At 39.7% G+C, this 25,705-nt stretch overlaps 1 protein-coding gene across 1 annotated transcript in view; it reads right to left on the bottom strand.

Moving 5' to 3' along the window:
• Positions 1-25,705, bottom strand: part of SLAIN1 (SLAIN motif family member 1) — a 49,527-nt gene that overhangs the window by 23,604 nt on the left and 218 nt on the right. The window contains 2 exon segments of the mRNA XM_041419940.1: positions 22,187-22,326; positions 25,477-25,705. The exon segment at positions 25,477-25,705 is cut by the window's right edge and continues 11 nt beyond it. Coding sequence (XP_041275874.1) covers positions 22,187-22,326; positions 25,477-25,705 — 369 coding nt within the window.

Raw genomic sequence — 25,705 nt, 5'->3', positions numbered from 1 at the left:
AAGAAACCCAAAGTTCTGAGATCTTTAAAGGCAGCATTGGCATCACTTTCAGGAAATTGCTCGATGCCAACCAAGGCACACAACACAGCCTTCCCAGCTGGACTGCTTGTCCTCAACATTCACTAAGGTGATCAGTTCTAAAGGGAAGCATGTGAGTGTCTCAGGACAAAAAAGAGAACAAACACAGTTGAACATAACTCTACCAACGATCAATTTACATGAGTCCCTGGGGATGAGATTAATTCACTAGGTCTTAATAACAGCAAATTGATCAGAGGCATTCACTGAAAGAAATCCATATAGTAAGAGCAGATCTCAGTATCACATCCACAGCTAATGTCTGTCATTTCTACCAGGAACCATCAATAAGAGCAAAGGATGACAGTTGCCTGAGTTTTCATTTTCCTGCCTAGGACAAGCTACTGCTTTGTAGCAGCCTGGTCATTTGCCAGGCCAATTAGCTGCCAGCATGTTCTCACCCCCAGATGTGGTCAGGCACACAGCATAAATAAACATCATTCATTACCCTCTACAATAACCACTGTGAGCTGGCCCACTGAGCACAAGGCAACAGTTATCGCGACTCTGAAAGCAAGAACCCACACCAAGAATTTAATTAGTATTTATGGCCAACCAGATTTCAAACTCCCCTTTCAAACAGCATGTGTTCTCAGGGAAAGATGGATGGAAGGATGGATGGGGCCAAGAAGCTCTATCTACACTAACCTCTATATATACTAAATCTCTAGGGATACCAATGTAAAATATTCCCAATTCTACAAACTTCTCCCACTGTGACTAACATAAAACTTTCTAGTTTAAGCATCAGGAAATCATGGATACTTTTTTGGCTTACGAGTAAATCCATTGTTTAGGATCACATATAGAAAACAGCTTTCATTAGGTTTCAAATGGAAATATCAACGTACATATTGAGCACTTTACCGTACTAACAAAGACAGCAAAATTAGACTTATCGAAGTCTTGTGCTAATGCCAAAACCATAAAAAGGTATGTAGGAAGTGAGTGCTATAGACATGTAAGCAAGTATGTAAATTCATGTAAAATTTGTCAAATCCCAAAACTGTGCAATGGGTAGTCATTTTAGAACACTTATTTTGCTCCAAACTGAATGTGAGACTGTCCTGGTTAGCATGATAGGCACCACTCTGCTATTCATGGATGAGACAATGCTGTTAAGACCTTTACATTAAGTTTAAAATCCCAGCTGTTCAGCTCTGAATTTTATGGTATTTGTAGCTTCTTCTTAAAGCCCCAATGCCAGTTACCTGCAGATGAAGGAAGATGATCAGGTACCCTTTATAAACAAAGTTTCTAATCTTTGCAGTTGAACAGAAACATAGATAATTCTACTCTGAGTAACTTATACTGAAGATGCACTGAAGGAAGAGATTCAGGCATAAAAAGGAAAGCAGGGGCATCTAAAACAACAACCAAGAGAAAACAAGACAAAAAATCCATTTCATTTGCTGACATCAAAGACGTAAACACTTTAAATTTTACTTCTTGAAGCATTAAGGTGGTGGAATGAATATTGCAATAAAATAACCATAAATTGTCCCAGTCATCTTAAGTCTACAGCTATTAGAAGTGTCCAACTTTTTGCATATTATTTCCTTGGTTTTGATAAATTCTTAATAACTAGACTGCTGAAAATGCACCATGTTACACAGTACCTACTCTAATATGTTAAAGAAAGGACTTTCAAACTGACCATGCAAGAAAGCAATCAAAACCTTTCCTTCCAAAAATAAAATCAGCAACAAGTGAGACTGCTCGTACCTTTTAAATATTTACTAACAGAAGTGAAGGTTTAAAAATTAATTAACTTTATTTTTATAACATCCCTGGAGATATCAAAATGCTAAAACAGATGAAAATAGTAACTCATATAGGAAAATATGAGCAAGTAATTAAAATATAAAAATATTCATCATACTGACTCCGGTGAATAATCAGTATTTAATAAGAACTGCTGTAAAATTTCACATGAAGCCTGAACAAGCGAACATCCACAGAACTGCAGCACTTAAAAGGAACCACACACCCTGCCAAACCACAGGATTCTGTACCATCTTTAAAGCAATTCCTTCCTAAAACTAATTCTTCATTTAAGCTACATAAGGTAAAAAAATCCTAAACACATACAGAAGCATGTTTTTGAAAGGGAAGATGAAATAATTACTGGGAATGTTCATCAGCTGGAACACAAGGTAATAACAGGTAGAGATCCTCGTTATGTTGTTTTAGTTGTGAGGGACACACTGGTGTGAACAGGGACAGTTCAAGAACAGGTCCTCTAGCTGAGGAATCAGATACACCTAGAACATCATATGTGATATATCTAGGACATGTGGATGACCTGTTCCTCTGGGAACAGGTTGCCCAGAGAGGTCGTGGAGTCTCCCTCATTGGAGATACTTGAAAGCCATATGGACACAACCCTGTGCAACGTGTTATAGGACAACCCTGCCTCAGCAGGAAGGTTGGAGCAATTGACCCACTACGGTCCCTTCCAGCTTGACCCCTTTTGTGCTTCTGTTCTCATATTAGCTAAGGTACAAGGGTTTCCAAGAAACCAAACAAAATACACGCACATTTTAAACACCTTCCCATTTTCAGAATTCAATTATGAAACTCAGTGAGCTCAGTTTGCCAGAACAAGAACTTTCTTTCACTCTAAGCAACAAAAGTAAACAATATTTTTTTGCTATAAAGACAGAAAACAATCAAACCATATATATCAGTGTTGTACTACAGTACTACTGACCAAACATGCGAAATTATACGAGGCATCATCTGGCTTGTTTATCCACACAATTAGTTAACTTCTGTATAGCCCTCCAGGCAAAGTCAAAAATACTTTTTAAGCTCAAGCTTAAAACAAATTATATTGCATACATGCAGACATTTGAATATGGGTTCTAATTACAAAGCCTGAAAAAAATCCTCTTTCGAGCCAGCACTGGAGGAACATTTACAATACTGTCAATCCACAGTACTGCAAATAATTTCCTGCCAACACAATTTCTTTAGAGAAGAAAACCCAAACCACTTCCCTGGTGTATTCTGCATATGTGTGGTTGCACAGCAGCCACACTTAAAAGAAAAATCTCTCTCATGGGAGTACAATACAGAGACTTACATGGAAAACAGAAACATTTAGCTGATCACAGGAGAAAATACAGAGTACTAGAAGGGAATTCAAAACCCTCTCTTTACCATCGATAAGAATGCCTAAGCCAACTAAGAGGCATCACCTCAGTGAGGCATAACTAGTATTTCCCTCCCAAAGACAGGTATTTAACCTTCACTTTTGGTCCCTGTAAAAAAGCAATCCAGAGTTTGAAAACTACTCCAGTCAGATACACATCTGGGAATTGCTATGTGTCTAACATGCCTGAAAAGACTGACAGAGGAAAACATGAAGATATTCCCCACTACTCACTGATTAGTGCTGTTTCTGGGACACTGGCTCAAGAAGCAGGGAACATGGGCTCCACTACTCAGCAGTCTGTAGAGATTTATCTGAGTCACTTGAAAACCCAGAGTTCCTGTAAGAACTTGAAGCAATACAAGGTAGAAGACAGGTACTAGATACTTACCAGGAACCAACACCGTTTCCCCTATCCAACAAGGGAACTTCAGGGAGCCAAGCTTTCAAAAATGCAAAATCTGTATTTCAAGTACCTCAGTAGCTTCTGAACACATGAACCTCTGAACTACGTGCAATCCTTTGGTCTGTTTCACGGGATGAGGCATTCAGCTTCTGTGCTCAGGAGGACTGTAATACCTTCCACAGTTTTTTAAAACACGTGTTTCAAAGCTTTCCTTTTTAAGCTTTGAATTTTAAGCCCTAAAGATTCACTTTTTTGAAAAAATTACGGGTTTATCATTTACAAGATTGTAAAATCTGGGCTTAAGACAGCAATGTTTTCAGTTCTAATAACTGTGAGTAAAGAGCATTGAGTTGTACCTGTAAATCTGGAAGTTAGTTTGGGGCACATCTATTTTCCCATCTTCTTGAATGTTATACAGGAAACTTCTTGACTTTTCAAGCAGAACACTCCCAGTTCCAGTCTCCCACAGCCATCAGCTTTGGTCATCCCATCAGCTTATTCCAGTTTCATTTCCTAACCACAGCTGTAGCTCAGTCAGCCATCCTACTAGTGGCAGAAACTTTGCTATCAGGCACAGTCACACCTCATGTGCTTAAAGCACATTTGCAGTCACACTGAAACTGTCATTGCCCAGAACTATTTCCCTGCCCTGTCACACAGAGATCACAAAATGCTTGAGGCTTGTCATTTCTGTCTGTTGATTTCTCCATCATGAGAGGGAGAGCACCCCCTCATCCCCAACCGAAATGAGAACAGAAACTTCCCAAGTATAGACTGCACAAAGGGGCTCCTTTCAAGAGTCAGAAGAATTGAGGGGTGGGGAGAAGGTGTTTTAAGATTTGGTTTTATTTCTCATTATTGTACTCCAATTTGATTGGTAATAAAAAAAATTTTTCCCTAAGTTGAGTCTGGTTTGCCTGTGACACTAACTGGTAACTTACTTCTCCCTGCCCTCATCTTGACCCACAATCCTTTCATCAAATTGTCTCTCCCCTGTGCAGCTGAGAATGGGAATGACAGCATAGTTTTGGTGGGCAGCTGGTGTCTAGCCAGCAGCAATGCACCACATGGACAAACAGCAATAAATTAGGAGGAGCTGAGAAAATTAATGAAGAGTGTCCACTTGCCCCTAAGCCTAGGAAACTGAAAAGCAACTTCAAGAGTATGTGAGAACTTCAGTTTTAAAAATATGAGAAAACTGGGAGTACCTAAAACGTTTGTTTCAGGTTCATTCACATGAACTGATCTAGTATTAGCACAGAATGAGAAAGCAGTTCAGTTGGTAGGTATCAGTATAAAACTGTCTGATATACAGAGCTACAGCATATACCCCAAGAGCTGCCCCAGAAAACATAGCACAGACCTCTTCTAAAGGTGGAATCAGAAAGACTGTCTAAATTGCAACAGTTCCTGTAACTTTCAGCTAGCACAGCAAGGAATGCAATCAGCAGGGGTGTCTGTCACACTGCTACTGGTGACAAAAATGTAAATCTAAGATTCAGGACTAATACTTTGCATGACATGGTCTAGTTGTGCCAATGATTACCTATTGGTGTGAGCAGGGAAGTTTCAAAGGTAAATGTACAATTACTCTTCTAGTTCAATGTATTCCAGTGAAAGGCTGACCTGAAAATTGTTTTTGTACACAATGAATGCTGAAAACACAACCACAGTACTGTCCAGCTGCAGCACACTGAAGAGCATGGAAACTCCAATCACCATTCACTGACCCAAATTTGTCACAAAAATTATTTTTACGACATCAAAGAATTCAAAAGACTAGAAAGGAAATGGAATTGCAAGATGTAAGCTACTTCCTAAAAATCCCAAAAAAGGATACTACATTTTAGCTATGCACTTTGGAGAGTAGGGTTGTGGGTTTTTTCTTCTTTTGTTGGGTTTTTTTAACTTGGCTACTTTTTCAAGGAAAATCTTTTACTGTACAGTTATGCAAACAGACAAGCACAGGTGCTTTGTGAAAAATGCAACTATCTCAGCATACATTTTCCTCCTGGGTGCACAACTCTACCTGCATTCACACGCCCAGAAGCAAATTTTCTGGTTAGAGCTAACAGCCAAACTTGGCTTCCCAGCTTCTTCGAGAACTTGGCCAAATACTATGCTCAAATACTAAGTCTTAGGAATGACCTAGGGCCCAAACCTCTGTTCCCTCCCCAGCTCCTAGTTTTTACACAAAAAAAGTCAGTCTGATGCATTTTCATTCTAGCTGGTGGATTGACCAGAACCCATGAGCATACCTGAGCAGCCCACATTTCAGCTAGTTTGAACTAAGACAGACCTTTCTGAGCAGAAGACTCATTCTCGTGTACCAATATACAGGGTAACCTAGAACAAAATATATAGCCCCAGATTCTTCTACCAAACTATTAGTATCTCATTCATTAAGAAGAGTGTTTACACCACTTAATTTTAAAAGCCTTCAAATAAGGCCTTAAGAGCCTTCCAAAACAGGATTTTGGTAAGGATTCTTACCAAAGAGCACCATGAATGCACAAATTAACACGGGAAGAATACACAAACTCACAAACGAAGAATCCACCAAAGGTTAATAAACCACATGTAATTCAGAGCTCCCATCTGGTTCTGTCAGTCACTGAACTGGCTATACAGCTAGGATGGTGTCAGGGCAGGCATGTATAGTACTTCCCCACATTCTCTCTCTTCCAGTATTTATTTATGGTGCTTTAGGACGCTGGATCCTATGTCCCAGACACAATTAGGATGCTCTTATGTACAGACATCATGGCTGACCTAGTCACCTCAGGACACAATTTATTTCCAAGAGGAAAGACAGGGCATGATTCATCTCACCTCTGCTTGCAAAGGACACAAGCTGTATCCCTTTGTCTGCTCTGCCTACAATGGCAGCCCAGTGTGACTGGCTCCAATACAGATCTCTGCATATATTCAAACTAAACTCTCTGACTGCATTCATTACAGAGAACAATTAACAAAGCTTAAAAACAGAGTTCAAAGACTGCCTTCAGTTGTCACTTTTTCTAAGCAACTGAAAAAGACAACTCTCGCAGCACTAGAGCACTGCAATGCTTGTATACATCCTCCTGAAATCATCTTGTATTCAACTGAAGTCACCAAACAACTTTCTCAGCAGCAGTTCCAGTTGAAAGGGGACCTCTGTGTTAATTATTTTATTTTTTTTAACAAGGAAGAGTTTCTCAATCCCCTTTACCAGGAAGATGAAAATCACTTGTATAATCACATTTAAGGGAGAGATGGAGAAGTGGAGAACAGCGGCAGGAAGGTGGGACAGCTGAAGTAAAACTGCCTCAAAAAGAAACATGTCAGAGAACAGCCTCTGAGGTGCGTGTAAGGGCAGGCAAGATGAACTCCATGTCTGACACCAGTCATTCACACATCCACACAGCACAGAGTAAAGCAAGAGCATTTTCAGCGTATTTTAACAATTAGCAACAAAAAAGGGAACAAAATTGTAACCACCTCATGATGTCACTCACTGGATAAAGATCTACCATCAGGATGTGCAGATGGTACACCTAAGGCCACTGAAATATCTTTTCCCAACTCTTTCTGGGCCAGCTGGATAGACCTCCTGTTCTGGTTCTGGCTGTAAACTCCCAGGTCTCTGGTTAGGTTACCCAGCAGGTACTGACTAAAATGAGCAGGGAAGCCATCATCTAATCATTGCTGCTAGTAAATCTGAAGGGGCAGCAGCCCTGGTAGGCACAAATGAAGAGCTCTGAATAAGCTCTGAGGAAGCTAGTGCATCACCCAGGGGAAGGTAGGACTGTGGCAAGAAACTAATGTCTCTTCCACAGTCAGCGTACCTTCAAAGCAGCCAGCTGCACCCCAGATGAAATTAATCTGTTGAAACAACTTTGACAAAAGCTCCTAACTTTGCCAAACACTTATTTTAGGAGCTGCAGCCCTACTCCTCTAATGTGGAAAGGGTGTCTTCACAAAGACTTTGCTACTGCAGTCTATGGCACTAAGATTTAAGCACAGTTGTGTCACAAGTCATATCATATATACCACTTCAACATTGTTGGAGCATTGTGATCATCATGAACCACATTTTACTCACTGCCTGCTAATCCAAAGGGAAATAATTTCTGCTGGTACAATTTGTGAAAGAGGTTATATTTTCCTTAATGAAACACAGGTCTATCATTGATTACACATATGCACATGTTACCGTAACATCATATGCAAAATCCAAACTCTCACAATAATTTTGCATAAACACTGTGAAACTCACCCCAACCTGGTTTTCCCTCTTGAATTTGTTACCTTCGGTAACTGCTTTGTTTGTCTCTCAGTGATGGTGTGATACAGCAAAATCCCACAGAGTACTGTGGGAAGAGTTTTGCAATTACTCAGAGCTAGCTGAATTGTTCTGGTTTGCCACAATACTCCACAAGCAAGAAAAAACAAGTACATTTTGAATAGAAAAGGTATTTCTGTCTTTTTCTATAAATGCTGGTTGGGTCTGTGGCATCTCCCAGGTCTGAGAGACAGCATGTCTGGGTCTCAGGACATCTCTTCACTGTCTACCTGCTTACGGAGCATTAGCAACCTTTGTCTGCCATATAAGTTCATACCTTTTAAATCCAGTGGAGATTTGCTTTGCAGACCAATATGACATATTCTTTCTAGGTCTGGAACAGTCAAGGGAATGTCTGCAGATATGCAGCAGCAAGAAGTATGTGGCTGTGGGCATCACCTCCACAGCTGCTGTAATTCCAAACTTGTAGCATCTTCAGCAGAGATGCCTGCCCAGGAAGCAGGTCACACAGTACAATACTGGTAACCAGTAATAGCCACTGTGGCAGATTTATCACAACCACAGTTCTGTGGCTTATGGCCATTACCCAGAATTATGAGGATGTAGGTAGATCTGTTTTCTCTGGCTCAAAACTGTCGTACTACCATCATCTCGCAGAGAGGTGTCTTCAGCTGTAACTGGATCAATGACATATCCTCACAGAGGAAAGAGGCACAATTTTGGCAACCTCACCAAAAATCAAGTCATTTGGAGGGTTTGTCACTGATTTTCAGGTCTGGAGTAAAGAAACAAAGAAAGTTCAAAGTCTAAAGTCAGGCCCTGATAAAGATATTAAAAAAAAAAAAAAAAAAGACAAATTCCTTCCACTTTGAGATGGAAAATAGTTACCAGAGCTGTTATTTTGCGAGAGTGAAAACCACTTAAAAGAAACAGGAGGACTGTAGCTCTACAACCCTCCCTGGGCACAACCCCCTGGGGCAGGCTGAGATTCTGGATCAATGAATAGAGAAACCTAGTATTACATATAAAATGAATAATGTATGTTGAAGTGGGAGCTGCTTCTAACATAGGCCCATGATCATAAATCTGTGCACTTAAATAAGCCCTTCATCATCCTAAAACTTCTCAAGTGGTGAAGCTGAGAGAAATCCGGCCTGCTGCTTCTTTTGACATGTTTATGTATCACTCAGAAGCAGGCTTTCAAGCTCCCAATCTATCTGATACATACACTGGTTATGTGACTTTTGTTAGAGGTCCTCCTCTTCCCCCGCCAGTCAGCTCTGTCCCGTGTGGTTATCCTTATATAAGGAGTTAGCCTCACCATCCAAGAGGAAGGAGCAGTTTCATGCCCCCTATTCAGAGGCTTTCATCCACTCTCATACACCTCATGGTAGGTGTAGTGACAATTTTTTCAGTTGCAGTAGAAGCTGGTAAATCCATTTTTGTATAGTTCTCTGTCAGATAACTCACTGTACTATACTTATGACAACGCCGCTTTTCTTGGGCATCTGCCTTGCAGCTACAAGATATCTGCTTCCCCTAACCAGTCCACCCCACACACCCACTCAATTGTTTTGGATTCCTTAATATGAAAAACAAGTAAGCCTGTTGGTGAAGGGGTATTTTGCAAATACAGTAGAATAACATCTGTAAATGACTTTTAACCATTGAGCAAAGTTGCTCTTTATAAACACTCTACAAGCACTGCCATGAACTAGACAGGCTGTATCAATACAAGGAAAACTACCCAGAACAAATGTATGTATGTATGTTTGGCCAAGGACTTTGGCCAAAGCAGGTCATGGATGTACATCTTTTCATTCCTATCTTCAGCACAGACCTGACCTTCCCAACACTGGTACAAATGGCAAGAATACCACATGTAGCGCTGTTATATGAGTCAGAAGAACCCCACAGTGTCTACACAAGTTCTGCAAAGTCCCCCTGTAGTAAAATCTCTAAATATAGGGCATCAAACGCCAGCTTGAAATAATTTGTACTGGTGATTGCCAGCCAAATCTAGAGCATAGAATTACTTTTTTTTTTTTTTCAGTCATGTGGGAAACAATAAACATCAGCTTATCTCAGCTTATCACATTTTTAACCTCAAATATAAAGCAGAAGACTCCTCTCAAAGTTATCTGACACTCATCCCTAAAAGCACACAATTCATAGGCAAATACCTGAAGGAACATAAAGATAATGCACAAACTCCAGGTAAATTAAAGACTCCAGTGACTTCAGTAGGCTTTGGACCAACAGAGTCTTTTTCTTACTACATTTCTACTATTTTTCCTACTACTTCTACCTAGAGTATGTTAGACATAATCACAGAAGATTTTTTAAATGGCGTTTATTTAGTTACCATCCTTTATAGCAAAAAATTGAAGACACTTGATTCCTGTCTCAGGTTAGTCCTTAATCTGTTTTCAACAGATTTCATTCCAGTATACCACAGGGTAAGTAAAAGCTGAAAATTAATTTTGCTTGATGATTACAAATTCTTATGAGAGTTACAGCATGGAAGCCAATCAGAATTTCAGTCACAGAGGAAAGTAGAAGAACATTTGGGAAAATGCAGCAAATCGTCCATCTTTAAGAAACTGTGATCTGTATTCAGCTCAACTAGTGTACAATATTCAAAGGTGACCTCCAGTCCTACCTAACCAATGATGCTAGTCTCTGTCACTGGAGGAAGACAGATCTCATGCTCCGAAGATGTTGCTATTTTTCAACTAGTAACCAATTTCAAACCTGAAGTTTAAGATGGCTTAAATAAAGTAGTATGAATCTTATGCTGAAAGCACTTACAGCACGTTTAACAATGTTTAACACACAGAGACATATATGGTAACTAGAAAACCTGAAAGCCAAAATATGAGCACTATCATGACATTCATTCATGTTGGATCCCAGTGCCAGCTATACCAATGTGTATTACCCATGCAGCACTGCGCTGTGTAGATATTTGGAGCCAGGCTGTCTGGCGTGCTCTGCAGGGTGTAGACAGGCTGTGTGCACTGACAGGATCAGTCTCATGTTAGGTATTTATGTTTTGGTAACACAAAAAGAAGGTGTGAGGTCTTCTGTCTGCCTGGATATGCTCTGTACCTTTCAAGGCTATGAAGAACATCAGAAGCTTTTATCTCATCAGCAAACTACTTTCGACATAGCAAAAACATTACGAGTCTTATGGTATTTTCTTAACTTCAGCCTGAGAAGGAGGCCTGTTTTCATGACCAGTTAACCTAATCAGGCTTTTTTTGGTGCAGAAATAAATCTCCCCACTCTCTTAAAACAGTATGTTAGACATCCCCACAATATGCAGCCAATAGCAGATTTAAAACCCCACTGATAGCAATTCATTTACTCTTTTAGAAATGTTCTCAGTCCTTAGAAAGTAACAGCTGCTTTGTAATTTCAATACTTTGTACTGGTAGGTGCTGAGTCACTGCAATCAGCAATCCTAGAGAACTCCACTGGACTGACTCCCTTTCTGCAGCTTTGGTCTTCCAAGTCGAGTAAGTGATAGAAGAAGACAATAGTAACAGTACCATTGCAGAAAAACAAATTAAGATCAAATCACCACTACATAATAATCAGGACAAACATTCAATCACAGTATAAAAGATTTTATTTTTAAAAAACACGTAATATATTTCAAGAAGAGCTCAAATGCTATTCACGAAGATGAAGGGTGCCTCTGCCCTTTCACTCTCTACGTCCATGCTTAGGGGGTTCCTCTAGGATAAGGCTTCTCTGTGTGATTTAAAGAACAGGTATTAGTTAACTCCCCTTATAGATCAGAGCTTAGCTACTACACCAGGTACCCTCATGCTGAAAATGTACTATTCATTTAGTCTATACATTGCACTAGTATAAAAAAACGCTACTATGAACTATTTAGTGGACTCTTCAGACAATAACTCCAGTTAATAAAAGAGAACTTCATCTCCACGTGCCACACAGGATGTGCAGCACTTCTCCTAAGTGGACATGTGCTATACTGCTAATCAGACACAATAGCAAGAATTTGAATCAAAGGTGTATTTTTGCTCCGATCAAGTTGCTGGAGAAAAAATACCATTAAAATATATAATTACATTTCCTAAATTTACTGGTAGCTTACATAATTCTTTCTTTGTTGCAATACCATCAGCAAAATGGAGAAGAATAAAGGGTGAGGGATCCATTCTGTTAAAAACAAACTCAAAGAAGGACAATTTCCCATTCTTCTCCTAACAGTATAGGATCTTTGTTATATACCAGGTAAGAATTCAAATATGTGTCTATTGGGAAATAACTCTCTTGATCATTTATGATAGATGAAAAGATAGAAAAAAAAATTAGTCCAATTAGTCCAGGGTTAACTCTAAATTGCACTTTTCTATCATTACTGTTTAGTCCTGAAATTCCTCTGCATTCCAGCAACACCGATACAAACACTACAGCTCCCCCTAAAACCATATCTGCTTGACATATGTATTCACACGTGAAATTTCTGGCAGAAGGCTTTTGCCAGAGAGCTCAATTTACAGTTTCTGACTTCAGTATTGTTCCAAGATGCCACACTCCCTTCTTTGTTCAAATATATCTGCCATCTATATTGAGGCAGACTGAAAAAGCTAAATCTTAGGCTCAAATCGAGGTCAAAAGCAGCACTTATCCTCCAGGAACCCTGTGACTTTTGGATAAATATAGCAGGTGTCACAGTTATGTGATTATCAAGAGAAACTGTTAACACTATTACCAAAAAGCAGAGAAAATATACAAAACATTTAAAAAATTAAAGCTACTGTGAAACAGATTTTTCATATTTCTAAAACATCATACAAGAAAAAAATTTGTGCGAGTTTATGATAGAGGTTTAGCTGTCTGTTAAACATAATAACATATTCAGAATATGTATCCTCACACAGAATTATGGTTCAACACCAACCTTGAGTCAAATTAAGAAGCACTAACTAAAAAACTGCTACCAGGAAAATGTGTAAAGTAACATAAAAATATGATTATCATTACTGCCATGGGAGTCAGGGCTTCTGCAACAATTTTGAAGCTCAGCAGACCAGCCTCTTCAGATTCCCTCGAGAAAGACCAATGTCTCCTGACACTAACTCAGTGAACATTCCTACATTTAAGGTTCCCTGGGGTATCTCAAGTATTTCAGGTATCTCAAGGGAGACTCCTTAAGTAAATTTTGCCTTGAGAGTACCTTCCAGATGTACACTGCACCAAGAACTGTCCAAGCATTTAACAAAGTGGCATTCTTGGCTCCTCACTAACAAGCAACACAGGTATAAACTGGCAGAGGAGAGAGGAGTATAAAATCACCCAAGAGCACGGTACAGCAGGGAAGGCATGAGAATGGCACACAGACAGGAGTCAAAAGCACACAAACTGCAGAAGCACCATCAGCATAACTATTACACTGCTGCAGCATCCCTCTGCCCCTGTCTTACTGTTCAGGATAAAAGGTACTCTGCAGCATCTTTTACATGTTTCCATCACCAGAACCTGTCATGTCCACAATAAGCAGAAACGGGCTTAGACAATATAGTTTGAGCTGTTTCTTCAAGCTCCTCTATAAAGAAACATTTTATTTCTTCCAAATAATTATTTCACATTTATCAGCATCCACATAAACCAGAAACATGTAAATTACGTTTTGGACTATGTCCAACACAAGAAGAACATATGTGCCTACTTACAAATTGAGATTATTTATAATGCAAAAAAATAAAGATCCATTTGTGACTATAGTGAAGTATTTCACACCCAGTGCTTCAAAAGACATTAAGAAACAACCACGAGGTAGTCTGAACACTGGCTATACAACTGCAATACAGGAAGCAGAAATGACAAAAAAGAAAACTGATGACACTATGGAGGAACAGGTTGAAGCCAAGATTCCACCACTCCACCCTGCCCTGTTTCATGCTGGCCTGCAAATCACTCTATATGCTGCCTTTCCTATGGGTTAGGAAGGAGGAACAGACCATGGAGAATGTTTGCCAGCATTTCACAGAGCTGCTTCAAGGACATGGTGGACTTTTAGGAAGAAAGGACATTAGGATGCTGAGCCAAGTTCTCTGTACCTGAAGGCAGCAACACAACAAATGACTCAGTTGCCATCACCCACATAACCCTGCCCTGCATGGGCTTCAAACACATTATGAAGGAAAAATTGCCTGAAGACAGAAGTCACAAAGACATCAAGTGCCAACTAACGCTAAAATAAAACAAAATAATAAAAAAATATATGGTACCAGTGAGATGCAAATTCTAAAGATCTACTACTCAATCCTACTCTTTTATAAGTCTACACTGGGGTAGGACCTTGAGCCCAATGAAACTCGAACTACATTATATGAGCCACTCCTAAAGAATAAAACAAATTAGAGCCCCTAGTCCTAAAAGCACACTTTAAATTCTGAGACAAATCTTTACATGATTTTCAAGTGAGTTTAAATGAAGTGACCAGCAGCTAATACTACCTAAAGTCAACTTGCAATAGCATATTTTTATCACATGAGTAATCTTGCATTGACTTCCTTGCATGCTGATAATTTTTCTATGAAATGACAGCATCAATATAAAGTGCATATTGTATTTTCTTATATGCAAAAAGCAATTCTAAACAGAAAAGACAAAAAACTGCATAAATACACACAGAAGGGCCTACTTGTAGACAGCCTCATTTTAACACCTACAGTCTGGAGCAAAACCAATCCTTCAGCATAAAACAGCAAGGGCATGATTCAGTCATCTACAACCAGAATGTAATGACATTTTGGTGCTCCAGATGGTCCAGTAAGGCTGTTGTGCAGATCCTGTATCATACCCATCTGCCCACTTAGATACCCCAAGGATGCAAAAGAGTGTCAGATTATGCTTGGCACCCTCGCTAAGATCAATGGATCACAGTCAAAAAGACTGAACCTTAAACTATGTACTTACTAGACGCAAACCAAAAATTAGGTGGAACACAGCTGGACCACTGCATGTTCTATGAATTCACATAAATACCTGAGACCCAACAACAAGATCCTTACAGCCAGACACAAGAGGAACAGCTCCATGTCTGGAGATGGAAATTGAGACACAAAATATATGTCCAAGGAATATTCAATCACACAGATGTGATACAGATACAACACAAAGCAATATCCCATGCATCCAACTTAAGACTACCAGTCACAACAACAGAACTGACAGCATTTCAAAAGTGATTACAATGTGGAACAAAACTTTTGTGCTTTTCATAGAAAGACACAGATAGCTACTAGTACGTGAAAACACAAAAAAACCCACAAGCATCCTGTGTCCCCATTTTGTAGAATGAGCTTAGCTTCTAAACAAATTATTACAAACAAGGTCAGAAATACCATGAGAAACTATCTCTGTATGAAAGGCACCAGGGCTGTTGTTGCAAAACGCAGAAGGCATTCAAAAATTGTTAAAAATCCAAATCCTTCTGATGCTAAGTACTCCAAGGTTTTTTCCTAATTAGTGGAGAGAAATTACCATCTCCTAACTCAGTTCAATTGCTTAAGAACAGCTGGGTGGACTGTCCTTTGGCTACTTCAGCATCAGTGGACAGACAGTTTCTCCCAAGTATCTAGCTTAAATGAATTAAGGTTCAGTGAAATTATGCGCAACACTTAGTATCAAAAAGAGCTCTTACAAATCCTTACTGTACTTAACTCAGAAACAATCTACCCTGCATCATCTACAGACAAAACTAAGAGCAACTCATCTCTCTTATGCAGCAGAGGACAATTCAAAAATTACAGAGGAATTTATCTGACTGCATGGGGATATCTTCCAAGTTATCTACCTCTAACTCTCTGAGTAACCATTTTAGAATTGTGCACTTCAAGGTACAAGTCTCCTCACCCTGAATTAATACAGGGCAGGCAGCAAAATCAACACTGGTACTTGGTACTACCTAATGGCAAAAGACAAGTGAATACAAAGAAGCTTTTTTCCCAAATAGTTGAAGAAATAGGAGACTTGTTCCAAGTCACATGATAAGAAGTGCAATGCCCCCCTCTGCATTAGAGGTGCATACAGGGTTGGCTAAGTTGAGCAAACAGTCAAAGTGAAAATACAGAAATAAACCTTTTAGTAAATAATCAGTGCTACCTCTATCACACTTATCTGCCTTATGAAATGTTACTCTCAGCTCTCTTCTGCAGACATGAAAAAAAAATAGATTGTGAAAGAAAGACAACATGAAAGATAAAAGCTGTAACACTAATTTGGAGACTAACAAAAGTGAGTAAGTGAGCATACGACTGTGACCTAAGACTATCAGAAGCAATAATGAAATGACGGCATCCAGAACAGTCCAGTTTTTAAAAGATCCTCATTTCAATAGAAAAAATGTCTCCAGAGGACAGGCTTCCAAATGCCCTCAAGTCAACTATTAAAGCCTAGGTTTCTTTTTAATTTCTATAAAGGAAAGTAGTTGCACACCTCAGAACCCAACCCAGGGATTAGTACTCCACTAAGTAACACTACACGTGCCTGTACTTTTAGCATAAAGCAGTGTCAATGCTACTTCTGTTGCTTTTAGACACATACTGCATTACAGACTTTGAACTTATATTGTGAGTATAAATTATTTTAAATAAGAATAAGCCTACTGAAATCCTCACATGAATTTTAACAGTGTTTCTAGCTGTTTAACCACTCATGATGAGATGATAATCCCAGCTCAACAGTCAGCATGGATTAAAAAAAACACACTCTAAAATGGGACGAGTGTCTTCAACTGATCTAACACCACCTCTCTACCTCTACAGACACTTCAAAATTCAGCTTCCCCTTGCAAGTAAAATGATAACCAGAACTCTATTTTAAGCAAATAATTATGAGCTGCACAACAATCAATCCCCAAATATGAAATTCAACTCTTAAATAGTATGTATATTGTAATTGAATAAAAAGTAGAAATCATACTGAAGAGCTGTAGTAAAAAGGCAAGAGATCTCTGAAGTTAATCAAAAGTTAAGTGTCTGATCTTATACACATTTGCTGCCAGAAGGGTTTTAAACCAAACACTTCCATCTTCAAGTGTACTTGCAGAGTAGCAATGTTACAGTGATGGAGAGAAATATTCTGTTTGAAATGCAAGTCGAGTATCAAACCTGAGTTTTTCCAAAGTGAAATACACAAATCCTCAGCAGCTGTGTTATAAGATCCAGAGATACCAGCATTTGCAAAACCTCTAAGAAGTGCCTGGAATTATGCAGCTGTTACAAGAAATTACTTCAAATAAATGAAATCTACTACAAAGTAACTGCTGTGCATGTGTAGGTGCACTCCAAGCACTAAGCTTGTACTGCAGCAGAAGATGCCCAAACAGCCTCGCCTCCAAAATGCCACATTCCTCAAAAGGTGCTAAGATGTGGATAAAAGCTATGGTTGCTTATATTTTTTTATTCTCAGAAACATACACAAAAAGGAACCAAACCTCTCATGCTACTTTTTTCATTCTTTCTAGAGCTTTAGACATTTTATTTATGATGGAAACAACAATTTTCTGCACATTATTACTTCCTGCTTCAAAAACATTTTACCTAGAACTAATATGCATTATATATGAGCAAGAAAGCTACATGAAATTTTATTAATCCAGTTAAGTATCACAACATACAAATCTGATCCATCAATGGATAGCAAATAAAACTAAAACTAAAAAATCCACCTTAGACCCCCCCCCCCCAGTATTTTCTATTTGTTTCTGGTTGTTAATAAACTACAGCATAAAAATTCCCTATGACAGTGGTTTTTAACAGCTGAAGTATATTCCAAATATTAAAGACTCATTATTTCACTACGAACCCGTGGAAAGTGGAAGAGAGGATAAGGGGAGACTACACTGCCTCTTCCTGCATAAGCCACAAGTTGCAAATCCAGGTAAAACCTTCTGCCTTGGACCCTACCAGCTGTAAGCTACCAGATTTTTTTTTTTAATAGATAAAAAGAACACAGTACTATCAAAAGAAATAATTTTGTTTGGTCTCACGGTTCTTCTTCTGGGTATGTTGTATGTTTGGATATCAACTTTAACTAGTATGTAACATTGGGATCCACCACAAGAGATAAAATTCCACTAATGAGAATCTTTGTTTTGTAGAATCTCAAGCAAAGCAGAGAAACTGCAATGGATCTGTTTCACAACAAATCTCGTCATCCACGGATGACATAACAGCATCCATCCTGAAGCACAATAATTTAAGAAAGAAAACAGAGTTTACCTCTTTAAACTATGAACTACTACAGCTAACTTCAAAATCTACAGACTTCAGCTACTTACTGTTCTTAAACATCTGAAATGGTATTTCTGAATAAGAACTCATCTAAGCCAAATTCTGAATCTAGCCAATATTTCACCTTCCCCAAGAAAGAAGAGCTTCCTACGTGGAAGGCTGAATTGGATGAGTTACACTTGGAGGCCCTGCATAAAAGCTGAGCTCCTACAGAGTGACTCCTTGCTAAGCCTCTTAAGTCCTCAGTTTATCCACTTGCCTGCTTCAGAGCTTTTTCAGAAGTGAAGTTAGGCAGGGTATCTTCACCCAGGGTGTCAGTCACCACCATCTCACCACTCTCAGAGGGGTTATACCCATCTGCATCACCTAACAAGTTTACCTGTCACATCTCTGCTCACTGAATTAATGCACGTCCCAACATCTTCAACTACTGCTAAGGAAACACAGAAGAGGCTCTACCACACCACTAAGACTGTTAGGTGGCCCTGTTCACTTCAATTAACCTAAAAAAATAAACTAGACAGCAAGACTAAAATCCAAACAGCAAGCTAATTGACCCTACAATATACAGAGAACTGCAGTGAGCGTAACAAACCAGAAAGGTTTCAAACAAAAGTAACTGACAAAGAGTAAGAAGAAAGATATGATCCAGTCCAGCCTAAAGAGATAAAACAACTGAAACAAACAGCAAACAACTGTTACCTCAACACTGTAACTGCTCATGGAAAACAGGCATGATTCCAAGCAAAGATCCTATCACAGGAGGTTACATTAAACTTTCACCCTCCTTAAAGTTAGCATGCTTAATCCACAGAAACAGGGTTTGTAATAAGCCTAGTTCATTATAAACATTATAAAAGCTTTACCTACTTAGTGGTAGACCAGAGGAATGTTGAGAAGCTTGCCCAAGTTCTCAGAGTGGCTCACAGAAGAACCGCCTGCTGGAGACCACCTCTGTGCTTATAATAAACCTTAAGGATTTATGCCAAAATGAATTTTTAACTTCCACCATGAAATACTCAAAACAGTCATTTTCACTAGAAAAGAAACAGGCTGGTGAGCACAGCAAAGTGAAAAGAAAATACCACCATTCAAGTGATTTTCTGGCCTGAAAGACCAAGCAGCTGTTAAACTATTTCACTGCCTTGGACTGCTTTGGCAGAAGTCTCTCACAAGGCTTTTAGCCTTGTTATGAGATACCCTAATGCTGGGATATTTCAAAAAACAAATGAAAACTTTTATCAAAATCAGGATGTAATGCAGTAAGAAAGCTTCTCAGGAGCAGGAATAAATGAGGGCAGGATTAAAAAATCTCAGTAAGAAAATCAGAATTAGTTACAACTCAAAAATAAGACTGGCAATTTTTTTTTTTTTTTTTTTTTTTTGCTCGCAGCTCTTCTCTCTGCATGAACTTATTCAGATATGCTGACTTTGCAGTCAAAAATCAGTTTTTATTGCTTTTTATTTTCATGTGCACTCTGGTATCTGAAGAGCTGTAATAACTAAACTGGTTTCATTTTTGGCTAATGCACCATGCACTAAGTGAATTCTATCAATAAGCCATTTCAGAAATCACACTCTGGTACACTATAAATGTTTTCTGACTACTCATTTAATAGTTCTCAAGTACTTCAGTGTTAACCATTGATTCAGAGCCAAGCAGAAGAGGCACAAGTAGATTTCAAAATACCTTGAAAATGCCCTTGCAAGGCATATGGCTAAAAGGGGAAAACAGCATTCAACTTACAAGTACAAAGTTTGAAAGTTTAGTACCAGAAAGAGGAATGCCATACTTAGTGAGTCACTTATAAAATCAGGATGGACTATATGTACATATTTATACATGTATAATACTGATCGAGTGCCCTGCAAAACAAAACATGGGGAAGTCAGGTTACAGAAAGTTGGCTGTACTTCACAAACCAAATTATTAGATTCTTACACAAGTCTCACATGTGGTTGAAAAACTAAGGAGTAAAATATAGTAAAATCAACTTCTAAAAATTTAAGAGTAAAAAGGATGATGTTTGCTCATTATGTATTACTTACGAAGGTACAGGTGCTAGAAGAAAATATTTAGAAATACTAGTGTTAGTCACATCTTAACTGAATTATTAATTAAAGCAATTTTACCAAAGAATTGCTGCAGTATAAATACAAGTCTATTCAGTCTTTGAAAATACTGCTCCCATAATAGGTTTTATTTATGGCATATAATTTCTCAGAAACTTTTTACAGAGCTCAGGAAATTCATGAGCCAATTCCCTGAGCAGAACATATGGATCAGAGCAACTCATTGTCAACATAACTCAGTGACATGCCATTTGCTGTGACTTCTGCAGAGAGAGAGACTGAACTGATAACCATAGAGTGATTTTAATTTGAAACCTTTATTGCCTATTCAATTTAAATAAATCCTTTTGAGGGGGAAAAAGGTCATGCAGTCCTCTTGCTTGTTTCTACACTGACATTAAAGGCTTGACTCAGTTGTCCATACTTGGATGTGCCTGCCCACCTGACAGGCCCTTGGGAGGCCAAGGTGTCATTAAAGGACAGTAAAAGCTCAGGAGCTTTGGAAGATCTGCATCTGTCCTGAATAGGAAACAGGCTAACAGGCCATCTCAAAGGGCACCAGATACCTATGTGGGCCAATCTGAGCAGAGCCCCTACACCAGATTGCACTCCACTGTTCGACGCCCAACCCCACTCAGATGCACCTTCAGGTAAGCATGTGAGGTTGAGAGCCAAGCACCCTCTACTGTCAGTGGATTCGAGAGAGCTACTAAATTCATTCTACAGTCAACACCTAAATCTTGTCACCTGAGCAGCTCCCCAGATTGCTCTGACTCTACACACACACATCTTCCATTGATAGTCAAACATGACACTCAGCTCACCCTACAGACACCAGAATTCAGACACCCAATTAACAAGTCAAAGTCCACCCTAAAACTAGATGAGATGATTACCAATATAAGAACCACAGTTTGGCCCATGTAACTTGAGGCAAATAGGCTCAACTAAGTATTTCCAGATCAATAATAATGTTTTATAGTCAATGCAAAGAGGCCAATGCCTCCAGAGCCTGACTCACTTAAACATTTGATTTTGGATAAGACTTATCCAGCTACCCATATCCTCCGAAGCATACAGGAACACGCTCAATCTCTCTTAACGATGGCTGTAGCTAACTTATACAGCCATATGTTCATGCTGTCATTAGCTTTATTCCTTCTTCTGTCATGTTCATGTATTGTTCATTTTCCTCTTCTTTCCTAGCGAGTTATAAACCTTAATATCCTCCCTTAACCGCTTTCTTCAGCGACACTTAATACAATCTTAATGAGACCCCAGATGGTAAGAAAATAAGGAAAGTGCTGTCTGGTATTTATTTAAAACAAAAGTCAGAGCACACAGAGAACTCTACAAGTTCACCAGCACTGATCAGCCATCAGACAGATTCCAGTACCTGAGATTACAGAGAGGCCAACAAAACAGCACTTACAGCTCTTCTTGGTGGGTGCTAACCTTAGCTAAGTTCTAACACTAAATCATATGTTGACAAACATGCCTTTAAAGATTTATAGCCCCACATAATTCTGACTTAACAAAAAAATGAAAAGCACCCTTTTTCAAACCTCAACAGATATACCAATAGTAAAGTTAGCATCAGTATTTCCTTAGCAGGATATCATCTATATTAAGCCCTGGATGAAAACTGACAAGTTAGAACAACAAGTTGTGCAGGAGAAAAAATGGATAACAAAGGAGGTAAATACTTTAAAAACTGCATGATCAGGAATGAAAAAATTCAGTAATTTGTTACTATTTATGTAATGAAGGATGACTTGCATACATATGAAGAAACTGCATGTCTGCCATGTGTAAAGCCTGCTAAATTGTGCAAACACTAAGGAGGAGTGAAACACCATTCCAAAAATGCCAATCTCCTAATAACAAAATTAACAAAATAGGATTACCTTGCTCCAATCTAAAGCATAGGGAACGTTTTGCAGCTTCTATCTCAGGAGTTGGATGATCCAGAACACGTCTGCACCACTGCAGAGGACTCAGTGATTTCTCTTGAGGAGTGTGAGTCTTGGTAGGCAACACATACAACCTTAACCAAAACACACAGAAGTATCAGCAAGATATGCAATACTGCAAAGTTTGCTTTTGTACACTCACTTTCCTATTAGATCACTAATAATTCATAGAATCCAGAGCCCTGCAAGAGGATATCTAATAAAAAGAAATATATCGTGAAGTAGAAGAGTTTACATTCGTTTTCTTTCCTCCCTCCTCAGAAAAACAGGTGGCAAAATATCACCTCTACAGGTCTGGCACGTCCAAACAAAGTTCAAATAGATTTCACGTTGAAATCTCCTATCTAATAATCACTACCATTGTCTGAATTTCAGCACTGCCCAAAGTTCAAATGTATTAGGTGCACCAAAGGTGCTCTTGCTTCTCCCTATACTTATATTTACTGGAGATTTAGACAATTTCAGCATCTGATTATCTTCACACAGATGAACCAGATGTTGTCCAAGTCATATTTGTAATGATTAAAAAACATTCAATGAGAAACACTGAAAATCTACTTTCAACATTCAACACCAGCAAAAAAGAAAAAGCACATATGCAAAAAAAGGTAGCGTACGTGCATTATTCTCAGACAAGAGTTGGCAACCGATCAGTTGCACATTAGGAAAGCAGGTTTCAAAGCAGATTTCATGGGAGAATTCTTGAGGCTGAGATCTGGGTTGCTGCTGTCGCCCTGGCAGATTAGCAGGCACAGCAGATGCCAACTCACCTGGGAGATGCAAATCTTCCAGGGAGCAAACTGTTCTTGTCTGCTGGACAAGACTCGGACTCACAGCTCCCTGGCCTGACCACCTCCGAGACGTGGGGCTAGGGACACCCAGATTCTCTAAGCACCAGAAAAACACTTCACACACCGTAAAGGGATCTGGCCTGTACAAAGGAGGAGTGAAAGGCAAGACCAAAAACTAAACAGGATTTTGCCCCTCAAGGGGTGAGAAACAGGTAGCAGCAGCCTTTCACCATCACAGTTTTGGCTCAAGAGCTACCCAAGTCCCACTAAAGCAGCCGTATTCCAGTGTCTGCTCCATGGAGTTCTTTGCCTTTGAAGTCAATCAGCACTGTCCATCCAGTTCACAAGGAACAAATATCCTCACTGCAATTGCTATCTTTCTCTCTCAGCAAACCCAGCAGAGATCAACTATTGAATTTCTCTGAGGACTCATTTCCCCACACTTCCTGCAGTGTCTCAACCACACATTTAAAAAAATTATACTGAGAAAACCAAAAAGCAAAGGAAAGAAAAGCTTTCAGGTTTCCTGTTAACCTGCAGAAGTGCTTCAAAAGCTAAACATCTGACTGACGATCTTCCTGTAAAAAGCCAAACACCACAAAGTAGTTTGACTTGTCTGCAGCTCGACAAGGTTTGTTGGTTTTGGGGTTTTTTGTAACTGCAGTCAAAAACAAAACAAAACAAAGAAAGGCAAGCAAAACACAAAACCCCAAAGGTTTTAAAAACTAGTAATTTAAGGCCTAAAATTACTAATCAAGAACTAGGATATGCACTGAAGGCTTTGGCTTTCCAGGTAGCAGTTTGCTTTAAAGACTGAGATTACAAAAAAGCCCCAAGCAACTGGCATCACACACCTGACCTTTCATGGACAATGAGAGAGATTTATCATTGACCTAAAAACATTCAACAGCTAAAACAACTACTCCTAGTGCAATAAATTTGTTAACAAATAATTTGTTAACATATCACGAACTGAAATGTCGTGAAATTCTGCCTGTGGACACATACATGTGTGACATAAAGGTAAATTTTGGCACCCAAATCTAGGATTGCTCCCAGGGAGGAAATAAAATCAGAAATTTTACTATGGCACATAACGATGACTGACTACCACTGTAAAATGTAAACAAGGAAAGCATTTTGTTTAACAAGACATTATCAAAAAAAGTGATACTCTTTAATGCTAGGAAAGCCAGAAGTTAGAACCGATGTAAAATTTGATCTAAGTCTGGACTGACAAACCCAAACCAGCCTGCAGATCAACCACACTCACAGTGAAGCAACACTGACAAATTTCCACACAACTTGTACATGATTCTCAAAAGCCATTTTCAGAAACATGGTATTGTGTACCACGAAGCACATACAACAATCAGAAACATTTCAGATATTCAGATTAATTTTTGAACATTTTATCTTCGACCAAAATTAAGGATATCTGAACATATCCCAACTTCTTTATACTACATTTTATTCTCATCTGACATTAACTTATAGCTTGATTCAAAAACTAACCTCACAAAAAGGAAAGCTACATGGAAACACAGACAGATACTCTAAAACTTATTTAAATAAAGGTAATCTATATACTGCCATTGACACCTGAAAACAAATTGAGGATCAATGACGTTCCACATGGTTACACAGCCAAGACAGTATTCCAGCACTGCTCCCGCGATTTTCGCCCACGCTGCTGAAACAGGTTTTGAGGCACCACCTTTACTGATCTACTTATACCTCTACCTTGCAGCCTCCCCCTTCTGATTCTTTTTACGGGAATGTAACCATTCCAGGTTACACACGTTAACCAGTCCAGGTCGATTTCATTTTCTCCACTATCCATTCGCTATTCATTTCCGATTTATTCAATTTACCAGCACCCTGCCGTGCCTTTTGAAGCTACATGGGCGCGTAAGATACACAATTTAGATCAACGTCTAAAAGACAAAAGCCCTCCCAAATCCCTGAAGATGGGAGTCAATTTGGCAGAGATTTTAGGATGAGCAGGCAGCGCTGCTCAGATCAAGGTTTTCCCGGAACGAAATTCCGCTATTTTTAATTCCTTATGTAAACACGGGGCTGAAACTAGGCTGAGATCTGAACTATATTCCTGGGGGTGGAAAACGAGCTCTGTTCCCCGCGGAGGGCGCGACGCCCCGGGCGAGGCGGGCGGCGAAGCCCCGACCTGAGCCGCATCTCGTACGCGGGGCCCTCCGCTCGGTAGGGCGGCACGATTTGGAGGGGGATGGAGAGAAGGAAAAAAAAAAAAAAAAAAAAAAAAAAAAGGAGAGAAAAAAGCAGATTTCAGTCTAAGCGAGGAGATCAAGTGGATTTGGGGGCTAATGCTAATCAGAGCCGGGAGACCGCTGCGGGAGGCCCGGCGGGCACAGCAGGGCCGAGACGGGGAGCAGGGCAGGGCCGAGCCGCATGTACCATGTATCCTCGTCCTCTCCGCAGCCGTCCTCCAGCTCCAGCACCGCCACCTCGTCCAGCACCGTGGCCGCCGCCCCCGTACCGCCGCCGCCTTCTTGCCCGCCGCCAGCTGCCGGCGGCCCGGGGGAGGGCTTGAAGTAGGCGAGGGGCTCCGGAGGGCACAGCAGGGTGGGCACCGGGCTGGGCATGCACGGCGGGCCCGCGGCGGGGGGGCTGGCGGGGCGCAGCC

The sequence above is a fragment of the Onychostruthus taczanowskii genome, unplaced genomic scaffold (genome assembly GCF_017590055.1).
Source record: "Onychostruthus taczanowskii isolate IOZ18803 unplaced genomic scaffold, ASM1759005v1 scaffold62, whole genome shotgun sequence".
In the NCBI taxonomy this organism is placed as follows: Eukaryota; Metazoa; Chordata; class Aves; order Passeriformes; family Passeridae; genus Onychostruthus; species Onychostruthus taczanowskii.
The sequence above is the reverse complement of the archived record's forward strand: the minus strand, read 5'-3'. Positions and strand labels throughout refer to the sequence as shown.